This window comes from Camelus ferus, chromosome 3 (genome assembly GCF_009834535.1).
Source record: "Camelus ferus isolate YT-003-E chromosome 3, BCGSAC_Cfer_1.0, whole genome shotgun sequence".
Taxonomy (NCBI): Eukaryota; Metazoa; Chordata; class Mammalia; order Artiodactyla; family Camelidae; genus Camelus; species Camelus ferus.
The window spans coordinates 47,831,216-47,848,156 of record NC_045698.1 but is presented as its reverse complement, the minus strand read 5'-3'; the positions used below and the strand labels follow the sequence as shown (position 1 = coordinate 47,848,156).

Sequence of the window (16,941 nt, the reverse complement as noted above, 5' to 3'; positions counted from 1 at the left end):
GTACATCTATTTCGGCTTCCACCAAGTGATGTGTGTTGTGCTTACCAACAGTCAGTTGTGTTGGCTCCCAAATTTATTTATACCAGTTATTATGATAGGAAGTTGTTCTTTTACTGAAAACAAGTTTAACACCCCGAAAAGACTCAAAACTTGCTGTAATTAGGTGTAGACAGGCAAATATTAAGAACAAGGAGGGGGATACAGCAAAAGTAAGGTCCTATACATAGGTTGTTTTACAAAGAAGTTTTTCTTTCCATGTAAAAGAAAGTGAAACTGTAAATTATATCCCATGTATGACACCAGGAAGCCAGATAATTAAGGAACCTAGAGAAAAAACCGTGGTCCTAAACTAATACCACTTGTTAATGCCCCATTGTAACCAACTTTAAGACCAGTGAACCTGGTCTCAATGGCTTAAGAGAGCTTTTACTGTAATTGATAGCATTTTCTCAAAAGCAGCAATGAAAAGTTTTCCCCCATCACAATTTAACATGAAATGGATGACAAAAATTGCTATGGAAATGGTCTGTTATATCAAAACTCAACCCAGTTACAAACAGGATAAGCAAAATTGTTAACAGATTACTTACCTACAGTGGCTCTAATTAGAGGAGAGGAGTCACCAATGTTGTTTAAACATTCACTCTTAATAAAGTCTGTTACACCATTTGGGAAGTTTTGAAAATGTGCTTTCACATTATTTTTCAAAATGAGACCACTCAATGATCTTGTGGGTTCATCTGTAATAAAATAACAATAGTACTGAATTTCACTCCATTTCAAAATGTACCAGGAACAGTAACTTTAAAAATATACTCAAAAACTGATTGTAACATTTCAGTAATTTTGCTATAACCAGGAAAAAATACCATAAATGATTATTGAAGGATTAGCGCCATGATTTACAGTTCAGGGTTTCTCAACCTTGGCACTACTGACATCTTGGGCTGGTAATTCTTTGCTGTGGAGTGCTGTGTACTTTAAGATGTTCAGCAGTATCACTGGCCATAGGTGCCAGTATTACCTCTCCAAGTCAGGATAACCAAAAATGTTTCCAGATAATGTCAAATGTCTCCTGGGGGACAGGGGTGGGGGCAAAATAGCACCTGGTTGAGAACCACTGATTTAATTTAAGAGTTAATTTAATTTATATATGGCCACTGTACTCAAGCTTTATTGGAACCTGATATAAACAGCAAATTACAGAACTCAAAGTATTAGTCACTATAGATATTCTATTAAAAAATTCAGTTGACAAAGAATATATGGGATCACCTTCACATACAAATAATTGCCGCTCATTTATATCATGTTTTTCACTTGCCTCTGAGCTAAAAAAAAAAAAAAGGGTAAAACAATTTTTAAATTTCCCAAAGTTTTTTTAAAAATAGAATTTACTTAAAAGAAGTTTAAACCATAGATGCCGTTAACAAACTTTCGAGAAGTAATTCAATACTAGTAGAATATAACAGATGCTTTAACAATTGGCGTCATCACCAACATTAACAATACTTAACATTTTTCGAATGCTTATTAGGTACTAAACACTGCTAAGTGCTTTCCAAGTAATTTGTATTTGATCCTCACAACCTCATGAGACAGGAATTATTATCTCCACTGCACAAACGAGGAAACTGAGGCCTCTGCCAAAGTCACACAAGGCTACGAAGTGGGGAAGCCAAAATATTAACCTTAGGAATCTGGTTCCAGAGCCTACGCTTGACGCACTGTACAGTATCACCATCCTTAAAAAGGCTAGAAGACATGAAGAGCTGGTGTATTAACAGAATATGCTATTACAGCAGTACTGTCTTACATACCTTATTACAAAATAAAATACCCCAAGCTTGTTCTAGTTACTAGTATGCTCCCAAAGTCTGACTGGCATTGAAATCTTCAAGGGTAAAACACATGGGAGGCAAAAAAGATAGAAATGTTTCTTTGCATATAAACCCCACTCAAGCCACCACAGCAATATAGCCCAGAAACTTTTTATGTCACCTTCTAAATATTTCTTCCTGGTTTCAATTACAATCATTCGATCAGTAACTTAAAATGAAACAAAAACACTTCTAAACTCTCTCAAAATTTTAAAACTGTCACAAAATCAATGAAATAATAGCCAGATATTCAACTTCCTCGAGCAAGAATATTTTTGCCTTAAGTTAGCCCTTAATAATTCAGTCACATAATTTTAAGTGGTATTTTATTTCAAATTTTAATTTCTTTATAAGCAATACACTGTATAATTTTTACGACTAAGATTACAAGATGAAGAGCTTTAAAGAACCACAACATGAGGTGAAATGATTTAAAATTAAAAATACAAAATATTTTGTTAAAATATTTAATTAAAAATATCCCGTTCAAAGAAAAAAAAAAAGGGCCATTTCCTCTTTAAAAAAGACTACTAGGCCTCAACTCTCATCTGTGAAGTGAGGGAATTAGATGAGCTGATCTCTGAGGTCTCTCCAGATTTAAAATTTCACTCCACAATTCAGTGTAAACAAATTCACATGACGAGTGGCAAAAAGATTACTAAATAGGCATTTTCATTTTAAGAATTTACTTATGTTCCTTCTCTATTATGGATGGCCACAATGCTGTTTTTTTTTTTTTTAAAGAAAATCAGACGTAACAAACTTGTGTCTCAAGTAAATGAATTAACACAGGAAGAAGTATCACGTGTTATACAAATGTAAAGCTCCCACTATGTAGATCCTTTGAGAAATTACTAATAAACAGAAGAAAATACATATTAGTTAGGGTCAAAAAACCTGCATAAAATCCTTTCCAACATTTTAAGGTTTTGTAATTAATAGGTCTTTTGGGAGGCAGTTACATACTCAACCTCTCCTGCTGTTAGAATTATAGGTTTGTCTGCTTTTTAAAATACTTCTCATGTACCCTTATATACCAAGAAAGTTTTAAGAAAGTGTGTAACATAACAATCTTAATATTTGGAATTTAGGATGGGGACATGACAGATGGCTTAGTGAAACAATCAGCTTACATTTTTCAAGTAAAATAATTCACTTTAGAAAAGTTCACTTACTAAATATTTAAGTTCTTATAGTATTATCTGATTACAAACTAGTACATGGGAAAAATTAAGTTTCTATATTAAGAAACAACCCATATGCATATTTATCAAACTAGGAATATTAATTGCTGAACTTAAAGATATGCTGAAGGACTTTCTAGTTTAAGACAAATTTAGAAAATTTTAAAGTTTCTTTACATATTTCAATCACAAATTCTTATCTTTAAAATTAACTAGGAATTTTGAAAATAATTCAAAATAAATCGCTATACTGTGCACGGATTATTAAAATCTGAATAAATACAAGGTCACTGAGATTACAAGGCCATTAACCCCCTAGTGCTTGGAGTTGAAACCTTACCGTCAGTCTGGTAGTCTAACACAAGCATTCTGAAGATGAAAAAAGCATCAGAGGTAAAATGAGTGTCAGAGTCTAAGACTTATTCCTCAACTCCAAGTGCATTGTTTTTACTAACTGCACCACGGCTTCTGAAACACTCATCACTGAGTAGGGTATAGTGCTTTCATTTAGAGGCTAGTCAGTTGCTCAGAAAGTACTTGAGTGCCTTCTGTGTGTCTGACAATGTTCCAGGAAGGGAATACTTAAATAACTCTATGAAGAACACCTCTCATTACAATGTAAGCTCCACAAGGACAGATTCTCATTTATTTTCACTTTTATTGCCCATGAGCCAGCAAACTGTCTAGCAAAGAAGGGTGCTCAATATTTCTGAAATGAATTAAGTCTAGAGGGACATACGAGATGTGTCAGAAACAAGCAAATGCCCCATGTCATTTAAAAATCAGACTAGTTTTCAGGCTTTGTTACAGAAGTTTTGTTGCAGAACAGTTAATGAAAAAGTTTCACGTATACTGTTAAAAGTTTTAAAAAAAAGTTAACAATAGTCTTTGAATAGAACGATCCTATTTTTTGTCAAAATTTAAAATAGTACATAGCCATATAAAGGAGTGTAGAATTAAGAGATTAATAACAATTATCTGAGTGATGGGATTATACGTGATTTTTCATTTTGGTTATATAAACTTTCAATCACAGAAGTATGATCACACATATAGTTGTATAATTTAGTTCATTTAGTAAATAACTAGTAACTTAGTAAATCCTGCATTCAATCTATATATTAAAAGAATCAATCTTTATGACATTCATGCACAAGGACTGAAGCAAAACAGCAAAGCAGAGTTTGCAACACTCTTTTCATTTGCAAGAATGAGGGAGTTTACTATAAAAACACCAAATTAACAACTGAATGCTCATGAAGTATCCAAATGCTTAGAGTGGTAGTAACTCATTCCACATCTGTAAAGCAAGCATAATGTAATCCTTTGAAATGAGTAATTCTTAGTAAAGAAACTTAAAGTGTGAAAAACTTTTAAGTAGTTATCAAACACAAACTCTACTTACCTTCAGATTTTAATTTTGTAAGAACAAAAATCAAGTAGTTGTTAAAATCTGGATATTGATTGAGTTGTTCCAGTTTCTAGAACAAATAGTAGTTAAGGAAACTTCTCAGTGTAATCTGTGGAAGAAATTAAGCATTTTTAATCTAAAATCAAGAATCTCTTTTGGGATTTTTACCTTTGCTTTTTTCTTTTAAAGTCAGAATAAAGCTCTCTTATTAAAACTGTCAATATGCTATTCCAGTGGTGGTTATGTTAAACCTCTTCGGTGCATTATGGCTGAAATACTAAACTTAATATTTTATATCAACTATATTCTCTGCAACATAAACCAAGTTATACCTTCAGCAGCACAAGTGCACACACAGTAAAAATTTTGTTTCGAAACAATTTACTTGAACTTAAAAGGAAAAAAAAAACCCTCACGGGAAAGGTATTTAAGTATAAAATAATGACAAAAATGAAAAGCACTCCAAAGAAACACAAACAAGTCTTTTAAACATCATTTAAGGAAACTACCTTTATAAAATAACTTTTTAACTTAAACTGCTTTTATTAGACTCGTTTGTTCTTTAGAATTCAAAAAATTAAGATAAAATACTATTTATGTGCAAGTCTACATATTAAATCTTATTACATAAAGTCAGTACTATGAAATTATCACACTGCAACAGTTCTGCAACCATGCATCCCACCCACCCCAGGATCTAACATTTTCAGTGACACAAATGTGCACGTATTTTATTTTGTTGGCAGCCAATAATGACATAATGCTCTACTATATCTTTCTTCATGCCCTCTATTATGCTTTATAGTAACACCCCAATTGTGCTTTATTAGACAGAAATATTCTATTTTTTTCCTCAATAGACCTAAATCTTTTTAAAAAATTAAAACCATGATACAAACTCTAGGTATACCACATTAGCTGTTTATCACACACTACAATACCCTCAGTGTTTAGTGACTGGAACATAAATTAACTATCAAAATACCTTTCTCTAGAAAAATTCCAATGGGTAACCACTTTCTTTGACCAAAACTGCCCAGTGATTTCTTTCCTAAGTGAATGGCCAAATTAACATGACATGCCAATGATTTTTCATAAATATTTCCTGATAAGATTCACTTTCTTAGAAATTGAGCTACCTGTCCATGATACCCATAATAAGAGTCTTTCAAAAGGTGCTCAAGCCTATACAAAAACAATAATACACTCTTTCCCAAGAAGACACAAAAGAACAAGGTCACCATAAGGCACTTTGAAATATAAAAACACTGTGTATTTTTAAATACTATTTATCTCTGTCTACTGAAATTTAATTTGTTCCTTATGCAGAGAGCATACTATGTTCCAGGCATGCAGAATAAACTGAAAATTTGATTGTTAGCCCAAGCATAGTAACAAACATGTAAAAAGTATTTAATATGTACTAAACAAGAGATTATGATATATAGTGCTGGGAAAGAAATTACAGTGCGGTTTTGGGCTTGGCTAACTTAGGAAATAACTGGGTCATGTAACACGTACAATTCATTAAATACCAACTTCTATCAAACACAAAAGACTGAGCCACACCAGGGTTTCAGGTACAAGCTCCAATACACACCAAAACGAAAATTCTCCCCTCAGTACTAACAGTACCCAAGCAAAATGACTTAAAAAAAAATAAACCCGAGCAGACCTAAATCATTAACACCTTCATTTCAAAATGAGTACTATTAATTAAAAGATTAGGTACTTACTCATCTATTCAAGGTTTTAAGTTACAGAGATGCAGTACTTAGAGAAACTTATTTACCAAGAGCTTAAGGAATTCTATTTTTGACCCTTACAGTGTTTTAAATTTAAATAAGCTCAAATTACACCAAAAGAGCTTACTTATCAGATTCCATATTAAACAATTTTCCTGCTTATTAATAAAAATTGAGGCTTTTTTTTTTGCAAAAAACACATAAAAGTTTTTTTTAAAAGAATTAACTTCGTCTTAAAATAACAGATAAAAAGATTATTTACGATCGGGTGAATTTGTTTCTTTTATTGGATGCGGTGAGAGCTTTCCATTTGACCGCAGTTTAGGGCACTACAGAAGGCACACATAGCAGAGGTTTTTGCTTCTCTTAAGCTTTTCTGTCTCTAAAACCGTAGCAATAGGACACTACACTAGCAAACTCGGTAAAGACTTGGGTAATTGAGCAGTCTTGAGCCAAAGATTTAAAAAAAAAAAAAAAATCTCACTTGGGAGCCAGGGAGCTTGCAACAGGTGTTGGCATGAACAGCCCTGGGGTGAAGCCTGAGACCCCCCCCCCCCTTCTAGGTCTCCAGCCTAGAGGAACCCCAGGCCCAACCCAGAGGCCGTTCAAACCCCGCGCCAGCTCCACCCCATTTCTGGCCGGCGAGCTCCGCCGCGCACACAGAGCCCTCCACCCGGCCTTACGCTCTGCCCGCCGCCCCCACTGCGCCGGGCGCATTGTGTGGGCCGGAGCGCTGGGGGTCCGCACCCTGCCGCGCCGCTCTGCACTCCCTTGGCGGGTCAGCGGCGGCCGGGCAGGGACGTGGCGGCCCGGCCGGCGCACATGTCGCGATCGCGGGCGGCGGCCGGGAGCCCCCGCCTCCCGCTGGCCGGAAGCCGGCGGCCGCGACGGCAGCCTGAACCCGGGGCGCGAGGGCCGCGTGCGCGAGGCGCCGGGCAGGGGCGGCGGCGGTGGCGGGCGGACGGAGGGCGGAGGGATCCGGGGAGCAGGAGGAGGGGGAGGGGCGGGGGAGCCACCCGGCTGCCGGGAGCGGCCCCCGCGCGGGGTGTGAGCTGCACGGGCGGCGACGAGGCCTCGGAAAGGATACTTGTTGCACGGTTCTCTGGATGGTGGTGTCTGGGGACTGGGACTCCTTCAGCAGCTGCAGGATTTGCTGAAGCCCTTGCTCGTCAGGTTTCCACTCATACTCCATCTTGGTTTGCTGCAAATAAAGCCAGACACAGGAAGAGAGGAGCAAATGTTACTCCCCGTGCACAGGCCCGAGTGCTTCCCGCGCCGAGCAACCCGCTTCTCCCCGCCAGAACGACCCCTGCGCTCCCTAGACGCCTCGGACCTGCCTGGGGCGCCCCGAAGGAAGTCTCGGACGGTGAAACCCGGGAGAACTGATCCTAGCAGCTCGGCCGCCAACGTCTGCTGCTGCCGCCGCGGCCGCTGAGCGCAAGAAGCCGACCAGACTGAGTCACCGCGAATTTGCAATCTGGCCCCTAGATCCGCTCGGGGGAGCCCCCTGGGTCCTAGTGCCACGCAGTTTCCTCCATCCAACCCAACTCTAATTCCGTCCAGATTATTACTGATTTAAGGGCTAAACAAAAATCAGGTCTTTATCAAAACCACGCGAAACACCTGAACAGATCTGATTTGGGGTTTTAGTCATTTTAAGTTAATACGGTTAATAATTAAGAGTGACTGTAATAGGGGAAAAACATCTGATAATTACCCTGACAGCTCAACAATACTTATGGAGAAGAAATAAAAATGTTTGCATTTCAATTTGATATATAAAGCACCAAATACTAATAATTAGTCTAAAATATTAAAGATGCACTGCAATCACAACCCACATCTCGATAAACACTGAATGTTGCATTTACATTTGCAGAACTTGACTAAAATAATGCGTTCTTTCATAAACTTCACCTTCCGAACTTTCGTTGAGATAAATTCTATCTGAAATAACCACATTTCACAACTAATGACTTTGGGCTGAAAGAAAAACAAGAAAATGTAATCTTACAATTGGATAGTGTTTAATCCTATTAACGTGTTTTCACATACATTTTCTCATTTTATTATCTGAGCAGAGGAGGTATTATTTGCTCCCATTTGGCAACTATGGAGCAAAAAGGTCTGAGCAAATTACCTCAGTGAACTAGGTGAGATTGAGAACAGAATATAGGTTTCTTAAACTACTATGAATTGCATCTGCTACAATCAATTGTAACTATTATATCAATGACACAGTTTCATTAAAACTAAATGCTTAAACAAAAACAAAACCTAAGTATCAAGCATGAATTATTTGTAAAAACCAAACTGAATTTGCTGAAGGAGAAAATTTTTCATATGGTTCTACTATTATATGATGGCTTGACACCTGAAATCAGTCCCTTACTAGTAGGCATCCCTTCCTAGCAGGGGTTAAAAGAAATTACCTGACCTTACTGTACCTCTCTAGCATTGTTTAAAAACACACACACACACACAAAAACCCAAAAAACTTTTCCTCTCTCCTTCTTTACCTTTATTTTCAGCTTAATATCCTGTAATCTGGCTTTGCTCTCCGAATTCTACAGACTTTTTAAATGACCCAGCTCCCAAAACAAACAACCCCCCCCAAACAAAAACAATTATCTTTTGGACATAATACCTATTAATAATATTGTATGTTTTTATTCCAGTCTTCATTCTGTGCATTTATATGTTTTATAATAATAGGGTTGTCCTGTTATTTGCCCAATTGCATATATCATTAAATATTAAAAGTATTTAAAAATGTAATAGTATTCTATTGTGTTGCTGTACCATAATTTTAATAAACTTTTAACTGATATAATATACACAATAACCTGTACAAATCGTAAGCTTACAACTAGGTGGATTTTTACAAAGTGAATACACCTGTGTAACCAATCCCCACATCAAGACAGTTACCAGTACCAAGGTTTCTCTTGTACCTTGTCATTAACTCACCCCACAATCCCTATTACAATTTCTGTCATTATAAATCTCTCCCCCATCCCTTTTGACTTCCTTTTACTTCAGAAACTTTTTAAAAAAATGATAAAAACAGTACTATAACAAATCAAACATGTTTGGACAAGAAAAGTTAATTCAATCCTATCTCTTAAGTTTACCTCCCTGACATAAGGAGTTTTAACAGTTTGATATGAATCCTACACATTTCTCTATTCTCAAACACATATATAATTCTGGTTTGTTTTCTAAGATCATACCACATACTACACTCCACAACTTTTAAACACGCAATATAGCATGGCCATCATTCTAGGCCACTACATATAGATTTAACGTACTTTTTAATAGATGTACGTTAGCCTTATAACTGATAGAACAAAATTTGTTCCTGATTGGCTTCCACCTTGCTTCTACTTTTTTGCCACTATGAACAACACAGCAAAAAACATTCTTGTACTAATATCCCCCTCATAGTAATGGCAACCCAGTGAGATTAGGCCAAATGTACGAGTATTTAAAAATTTCTAATAGTTAATACCAGATTACTTTTCAAAAAGTTATGCAATCCACAGACACCACCATCAACAATGTTTCCCATATATTCACCAGCATGATCTCTTAATTTTTGTGAATCCAATGAGTGAACATTTTAAATCTCTCCTGATACTGGAACAGGGAGGGAATGGGAGAAGTGGGAGTGGGGAACCTAAAAGTCTGAGCCTTACTTATGAGTTAGAGCTGCCAGTAAGTATATCCCACCTGTTGAGGTGACAAATAGCCTACTTAAGTCCTTAGCTGCCTTTCTGAACAAAAAACTAATGCCAGGGGCCAACAGTAGCCAAGTCCAAAAGACACCTTCATCATATCAATCCTGAGTGAGGATGACCGCCCTGTAATATCATTACCATACTTCCTTTTTTATCCCTGCACTCAAATAATTTTTTTCTCTTTGAACAGCTTAGTATTAAGAACATTTAATTTGATTAGCCAATGATGATAGGATAAGAAGAATTGAGACAATCTGTTCTGTCACACCTTACTCAACTTATCTGGAACAAAAACCTCTCAAAAATATTTGATTGCTAATTGCTTGATAATCTCAGGCCACTTTGAACTTCTAAACCATATTTTTTTTCTGTAGTAAAACATATGTAATACAAAATTCAGCATTTTAACCATTTAAAGTGTAAAATTCAGTGGCATTAAGTACATTCTCATTGTTGTACAATCCTTACCACCTCTATCTCTAGAACATAATACATTTTAAAAGCCATTAAAATTAGGAAGAACCTTATCCTAGGGTAGCCAGAGATAGTGTTATTTAGATAATGCCTTAAGTACTTCAAGCTAACCAAGCACCCTAGACTTACGAGGTAGAAATCATTTATTTAAAGAATAAACTATATATTAAATAGAATATCAAGATTAACACTGAATTTTCTTAAAATAATGACTATTTTTCTTTCATGTTGAATACTCAGACATAAATGTTTCAAAGAAGGGAAGTAGTACCTCAAATTTTTCTCTTTTGGAGTACATAAATTATGCTGATTGGTCCATGACATTCATGGTAAGCACCCCGTTGCCCCCAAAAGGCATTTCAGTAAGCCAAGACAGTTAACTGAACTATCGAGATAGAAGATGGCACCAGAATAAAAAGCCTGTAAGAGGTAGGTTACTATAAAATAACATTTTGGGCCTTCAGAAGATTAAAACTTCCTCAAGAATACTAAGCAGTTAAGAACTTAAATTAGTGTTAAAACTGAATTTACTGGAGTTGATGTGAGGTAAAGAAGCCAGACTGGTTGAAAAAAGTAAAAAATATCTAGTATCTTCCCAGCTGGAGGGGCTGTAAAATATAGTTTAAAAAGCAGACAGGAAGTCTGGACTCAACCAACCTAAATTTAAATCCACACAGTAGCTGTGAAAACCTGGGAAAGTTAACTAATCTCTCTGAGCCTCAGTTTCCCAACAATAAAATGAGAGTATACCAACTCTGGAATAGGATTATAGGTACCTGCCTGGCATACAGTATGGTTTGAAATATAGTGGTTTTAATTGTTACAGCAATGGTTTTCTACTACCTGCAAGATAAAATCTAACTTCTTTTCATGGAAGAGGCTCTTTATGATCTGGCCCATCCCCTCCAAGGACAGCTTTATTTTTTCCAACTCAACCTCCAACTTTTATGCTCCAGTATTACCAATTGTGCCTCTCATACCTCTGAACCTTTGCATAGGGACTTCCTGTCTGGAACGCCCTCTTTAAATGTGACCACTTGTATTTTTTACCACTGATCTAGAGTTAATGGCTATTTCCATTTTAAAAACTGTCGTAATTATTTCTAGGTCTGTCTTAGTAACAGAACATGTGTTCCTTGAGAACAAGGACAGTGTCTTTTTGCCCTCTTTGCCTAGCAAAGTGTGATTCAGTAAGTATTTGCTGAATAAATACTATTGTTGTTCATTACTCAAATACTATTATTGTCCATTAATTCAACTGAATAAATATTAAGCTGAGCAGCTACCATGTGCTCAGTGAGCATTAAAGATTCAAAGGTAAGTAAAATACTGTCCTGTGCCCTAAATTCTCATTTAGTGACATTGACAGATGTGTTGTCTATGAATGAAGTATATGAATGAAGTGCAATAGGAACAGAGAGGAAAGTGAATATATTCTGCCAGGGAAGAAAAGTGATTTTATCCCATTTGGTTCAGAGCTTTTTCTCTCTCCTAATTTCAATTAAATTCAAACAAATATTTACTGAGCAGTCAAATGTTTCTACCTATATGGTGAATCACTATGAATGTGATAAATGTTGCCATCAGTGACACGACTTCCCAAAATGGTGAACAATTATTGGTAGAGTTCCAAACAAAACAAGGTACAATCTTCCTTCAATAATACAGTAGTTTTATTCCTGGAAAACTCAACATTTAATTAAAATCATGCGAAAAAATTCCACATGCATGTGTGAAACTGAGTTAGGCTCCCGGCTCTGACAACTATAAAGATTTTTTTTCCCACCTATGTGACTACTTAATGGGACATTCAAAAGTCACTCAGGACTATATCCATGTATATACATGACAGGGATATTGTGCTGTACACCAGAGATAGACAAATTGTAATTGACTGTACTTAAATTAAAAAAAAAAAAGTCATTCAGGACATAACATTGTAAACTGACTATACTTCAATAAAATAAATAAACAAAACAAACAAAAAAGTCATTCACGGTTCCAGACAATTCTTGATGGTGAAAATCTAGCCCCTCTCAGCCCCACCTAATAAATGGCAAGAGCACCTCCCAATCACTAGGACATCCCCTGCCAGAGAGCAGCACTGCTCAGTGGAGAATGACTGGTAGGGATAGTGCAAGGGGCTGTGGGGACATTATGTTAACCCAGTTAAGAGGCCAGGAAAGACTTCCTTGAGAAAGTGACTTTTTACCTGAAATCTAACAGGAATTACCAAAAAGTGAAAGTGAGAGGAAGACAGGGCTAAGAAGACTTCACTATGTCAGAAGTTTTGGACTTTATCCTAAGGCTAACAGAAAGCTTATGAAGAGGGTTATAAACTCATTAAAGAAATCATCAAATAAAAATATGGAAAAGGATTACTCCTCCAGGAAGGAGAAGTAGGGAAGGACAGGTTCATCACCTTGTCACATTATGTTTTCACAATATGCATAATATTTTTATAATAAAAATTATTTTAAAAAATCCTATCAGACTACAACATAGGAAATCATTAGAGGGGCAGGAGATGCCACAGAAAGACCTAACTATCCAATCTGCATTTACAATGAAGTTCCAGTTTGTTAGGGGAAAGGCTGTCATGTTTCAGACAGAGCAAAAATACTACCAAAAATCCTGGTACTTAAATATTACAGACTTAAACATGTCTATTACTTGTCAACAATAGTGATAATTTTTTTTTCACTACAGGCAGTGTCCTAAGCCTATGTTAACTAATTTATTCCTCAGAACTCTATAATGTATTTATATATATATATATATATTTTTTTTTTAATTGACATATAGTCAGTTATAATGTGTCAGTTTCTGGTATGCACCATCATGTCCCAGTCATACATGTATGCATTTGTTTTCATATTCTTTTTCATTAAAGATTACTAATGTATTAACAACATTTTACAGATAAGTAAATTGAGACACAGAGAAGGTTACTCAGATAGTAAATGACAAAGCCATGACTCAAACCCACCTAATCTGGTTCCAGAGTCCAGTATCTAAGTTCTTGACATCAGTTTCTGTAACTGGGAAACTAATCATAAAGAAAACCACTTGTAAACTAAAGAAATAACATGTATTTGATACCTTTATAGTTGAGGTAAAAGAGAAAAGTAAAAATTATACTTCACTATTGTAAAAATTATAATAGATCTAAAAAAAGTATGTATACAGGGTGAAAACATGATAAAAGTGACATACTTCAATAGCATTGAGTGAATGAATTTGAAACATTCTAAATCCAATCTTCATAACATCCTTTTCTTGTAAGTGGGTGGCAAGTATTATCTTCATTTGACAAACAGATAAATCAAAATACAGCTTAATTTGCTGAATCATTTGCTAAACGTGAATCAGATCTATAGACTTCCAAAGTAAATGTCCCTTATATTGTTTTTTATTTACAAAAAGATGCTATGATAAACAAGGAAGAAAAAAATCAGAGATATCCAAAGAGCTAAAAAGAACATGATTAAAAAAATTATTTAATAAAAACTTTCATAAGAAATTGTACAAAAGATAAGAGAAGGGAAAGAAGGAAAAGTCTGAAGGCTGCTGATTATTGACTTTTTAAAAATAAGATTTTTTTTTAATGTCAAAGAAATGAAAATGTCAATAGGCCTGCTAAATTACAGATATCAGTAGAACTAGAAAGTTCTTTAAGAGATTCTCTAAAGTAATCAGAGATTAAGGATCAAGAAAGAAGAGAGGAAGAAGCAAAAGCAACATGAGTCCCTGCTACCTGAGGAAATGAGCTCAACTAAATTAAAGGGCAGGGACCACAGAATATGGACCTTCTGATGTTACAAGTGCTAGGCACGTAGTAGGTTTTAAATTGTCCTTGAGGATTGATTAGGGTGACTAATCTAGTTCACCACTTGAAAGAATTATGCTAAGAGGTTAAAATTATAATCCTCTGGCATTGTAATTTATTGTCATCTAAGAGCTGAAAGAGTAACAAAAAAAAAAAAAAAGAAGAAAATGGAAAATTTAAATAAATGTATTCTTAAAGTGCCCTTTCAGGAAGACCTTTGAAGATGACTAGACATGTGACTCAGATGCTAAAGTTTACAAACAAACATTTTAAAAAAAGAAGCTAGTACCAAAATGAGCAGGTGATAAGAAGGAAAATGTAATTTCAAAACTCCAATCCACAATCAAGTACTTCCTATATAATTCAGCCCATATTTACAACAGCACTCTGAGGCAGATTATTAACTCCATTTTATATTAACTGAGGTTCAAAGAGGTTAAATAGCTTGCCTGGCCAGTACATTGCAGATTGGCATTCAAAACCAAATCCGTGTAATTCCAAAGTCTGGACTATACCAATAATAATCAACTCTGTTATCATTTATGGAGCACTTCTATGTGCCAGTTATTTTACTAAGCGATTTAAATGCATGATCTCATTTAATTCCATGAGTGGGGACTACTGTTGCCTCTTTTCCACAGAAGAAAAGACTTAACGGAAGTTTAATAACTTGCCCAAGATGACAAGAGACAATAAAAAACAAAAGCAGGACTCAAACTCAGATGCACCCAACACCAGAGTCTGTGCACTGAACCATAATGCCATAGTATCATTCTGCCACATCCATGAACATGTGACTAACCCTTAACAGAACTCTTGGGTAGACTTCATGGATAGGCTTCTCTTTCCCTTTCTATTCTATGCATTACCAAGAATTCACAAGCTCTCTTATTTACATGTCTCCATTCTTCAGTTCAGGTGTGGATAACTGCACTTCGCTTTTCAGAGTTTAAATTTTTTATTACTCATCAAAATAAAACGCTGATAGGAGTGATACTTTCCATATATTTAACTTCTGGTCACAACATTTTCATCATCAAAACACCAATTCTCTGTTGATTTCCACAACAGAGTTAACTATATCACAATTGCTCTCACTCTCCATGTACATTAAGCTACTTAAACCAGTGGTTCTCAACCCTGACTACACATTATACTTACTAGGAACTTTAAAAAAATATGATGCCTGTTCCCTATGTCCCCCACTGATTCAGTGTAGGAGTGGGGCCTAGGCACCTGGGCATGGGGAGTGTTAAACAACTCTCAGATGGTTCTAATATACAACCAATTGAGAATCATTATACAAACTCAATAAACCTGCTCTTGGCAATTTTTATTAGCATTCTAATGAGCATCAATGTTCCAGCTGTACTAGCCCTGTTCCAGCTGTACTAGGAATGACAGAAAACAGAAGAGTAAGAGAATGCAGACCGTACTGATTAATATGGAAATATTATAACCACTAGAAAAATGTCTTTGATGAAAACCAAAACATAAGAACATACTGTTTAAAGTCATATCATAATTTGCACTATGTGGTAAGAATTGCATGTGTTGGAAGCTATTAAGTGCGATGTTCATTTACTTTGTAATTTACCAGTAACAGAGACTGCATAAGGAGTTGGACTAGGTTCTTACAAGTGGAAACTTGGGAAAAGGCAAGATATGGGGGAACACGTTAAGTTGTTCTATAAATTAAATATGTTAAGTAAATTATAAGTAAAACATACTTTTACAATTTTGGTCCTTGACTGGTCAAATATGATTTAAATTCATTTAGCAAATCGACTTATCTTGCAAATAATAACCGCATCTTTCTTTGAATGACAACATTAAGTCATTCACAAACTGAGAGTAACCTTTCTAAATGATAAGCCAGACATTAAAATACAAACAAACAAAATAAGCAAATTAGGTCCCTGATTCTTTTAGCATTGTAGATTCATTAATGAGCTTTACTAGGGAACTTCTTATTGCTCCATTCAATTGACTACTGTCATTGAATATGTCAACCTTACTCCAGTACAGTTTTCGTTTCTGTTGACATCAATTTAAGAAAAAATGCTCTTTTAAATTCTTCTCTAAGTAGTGTAACATGATTGTAAATTCCTTTTCAGAATGTTGACTGATCATTGCCAAGTGTTTCTGGGAAATACAGCGCTTAATAATTTTCAAATTACTTGAATTTTTATCCCCAGTTTTCAAAACTAAACTGTGAGTGGAGGAAATAGTTTCAGTGATGTTAAGTAAGGAACTTGCCAAAAATCAATCGGTGAGTAAATGTTAAGATTTGCGTTAGATGGCTGAAAACTTCCCAAACTTGGGGAAAGAAATGAACATCCAGATTCATGAGGCCTAAAGGATCCCAAATAGATTAAACCCAAAAAGGGCTACACCAAGAATTTATAATTGTCAGAAGTCAAAAAATGAAGAGAGCATTTGGAAGCAGCAAGAGAAAAGCAACTCTTCACATACAAGGGAGACTCCATAAGACCATAAGCAGATTCCGCAATGGAAACTTTGCAGGCCAGGAGAGAGTGGAATGATACACTCAAAACACTGAAAGGAAAACAAAAAACAGAAAACAAAAAAAACCCCACCTTGTCAGCCAAGAATACTAGAACCAGTAAAGTTGTCCTTTAGAAACAAGGGAGAGATAAAGACATTCCCAAACA

The 16,941-nt window shown here is 35.7% G+C and overlaps 1 protein-coding gene across 3 annotated transcripts in view; it reads right to left on the bottom strand.

Annotated features, from left to right (window-relative positions):
• The window catches only part of TNPO1 (transportin 1), an 85,480-nt gene that overhangs the window by 47,735 nt on the left and 20,804 nt on the right, over positions 1-16,941 (bottom strand). Inside the window, exons 1-4 of one of the 3 annotated variants that reach the window (XM_006176694.3) lie at positions 7,554-7,704; positions 7,308-7,421; positions 4,470-4,545; positions 591-740 (exon numbers count right to left, since the gene is read on the bottom strand). In XM_006176694.3, coding sequence (XP_006176756.1) covers positions 591-740; positions 4,470-4,545; positions 7,308-7,412 — 331 coding nt within the window. In that variant the 5' untranslated portion in view covers positions 7,413-7,421; positions 7,554-7,704. Of the gene's footprint in view, positions 1-590; positions 741-4,469; positions 4,546-7,307; positions 7,422-7,553; positions 7,705-16,941 lie in introns of those variants that run through there. The other 2 variants (XM_006176695.3, XM_032474007.1) reach the window with 2 other exon arrangements.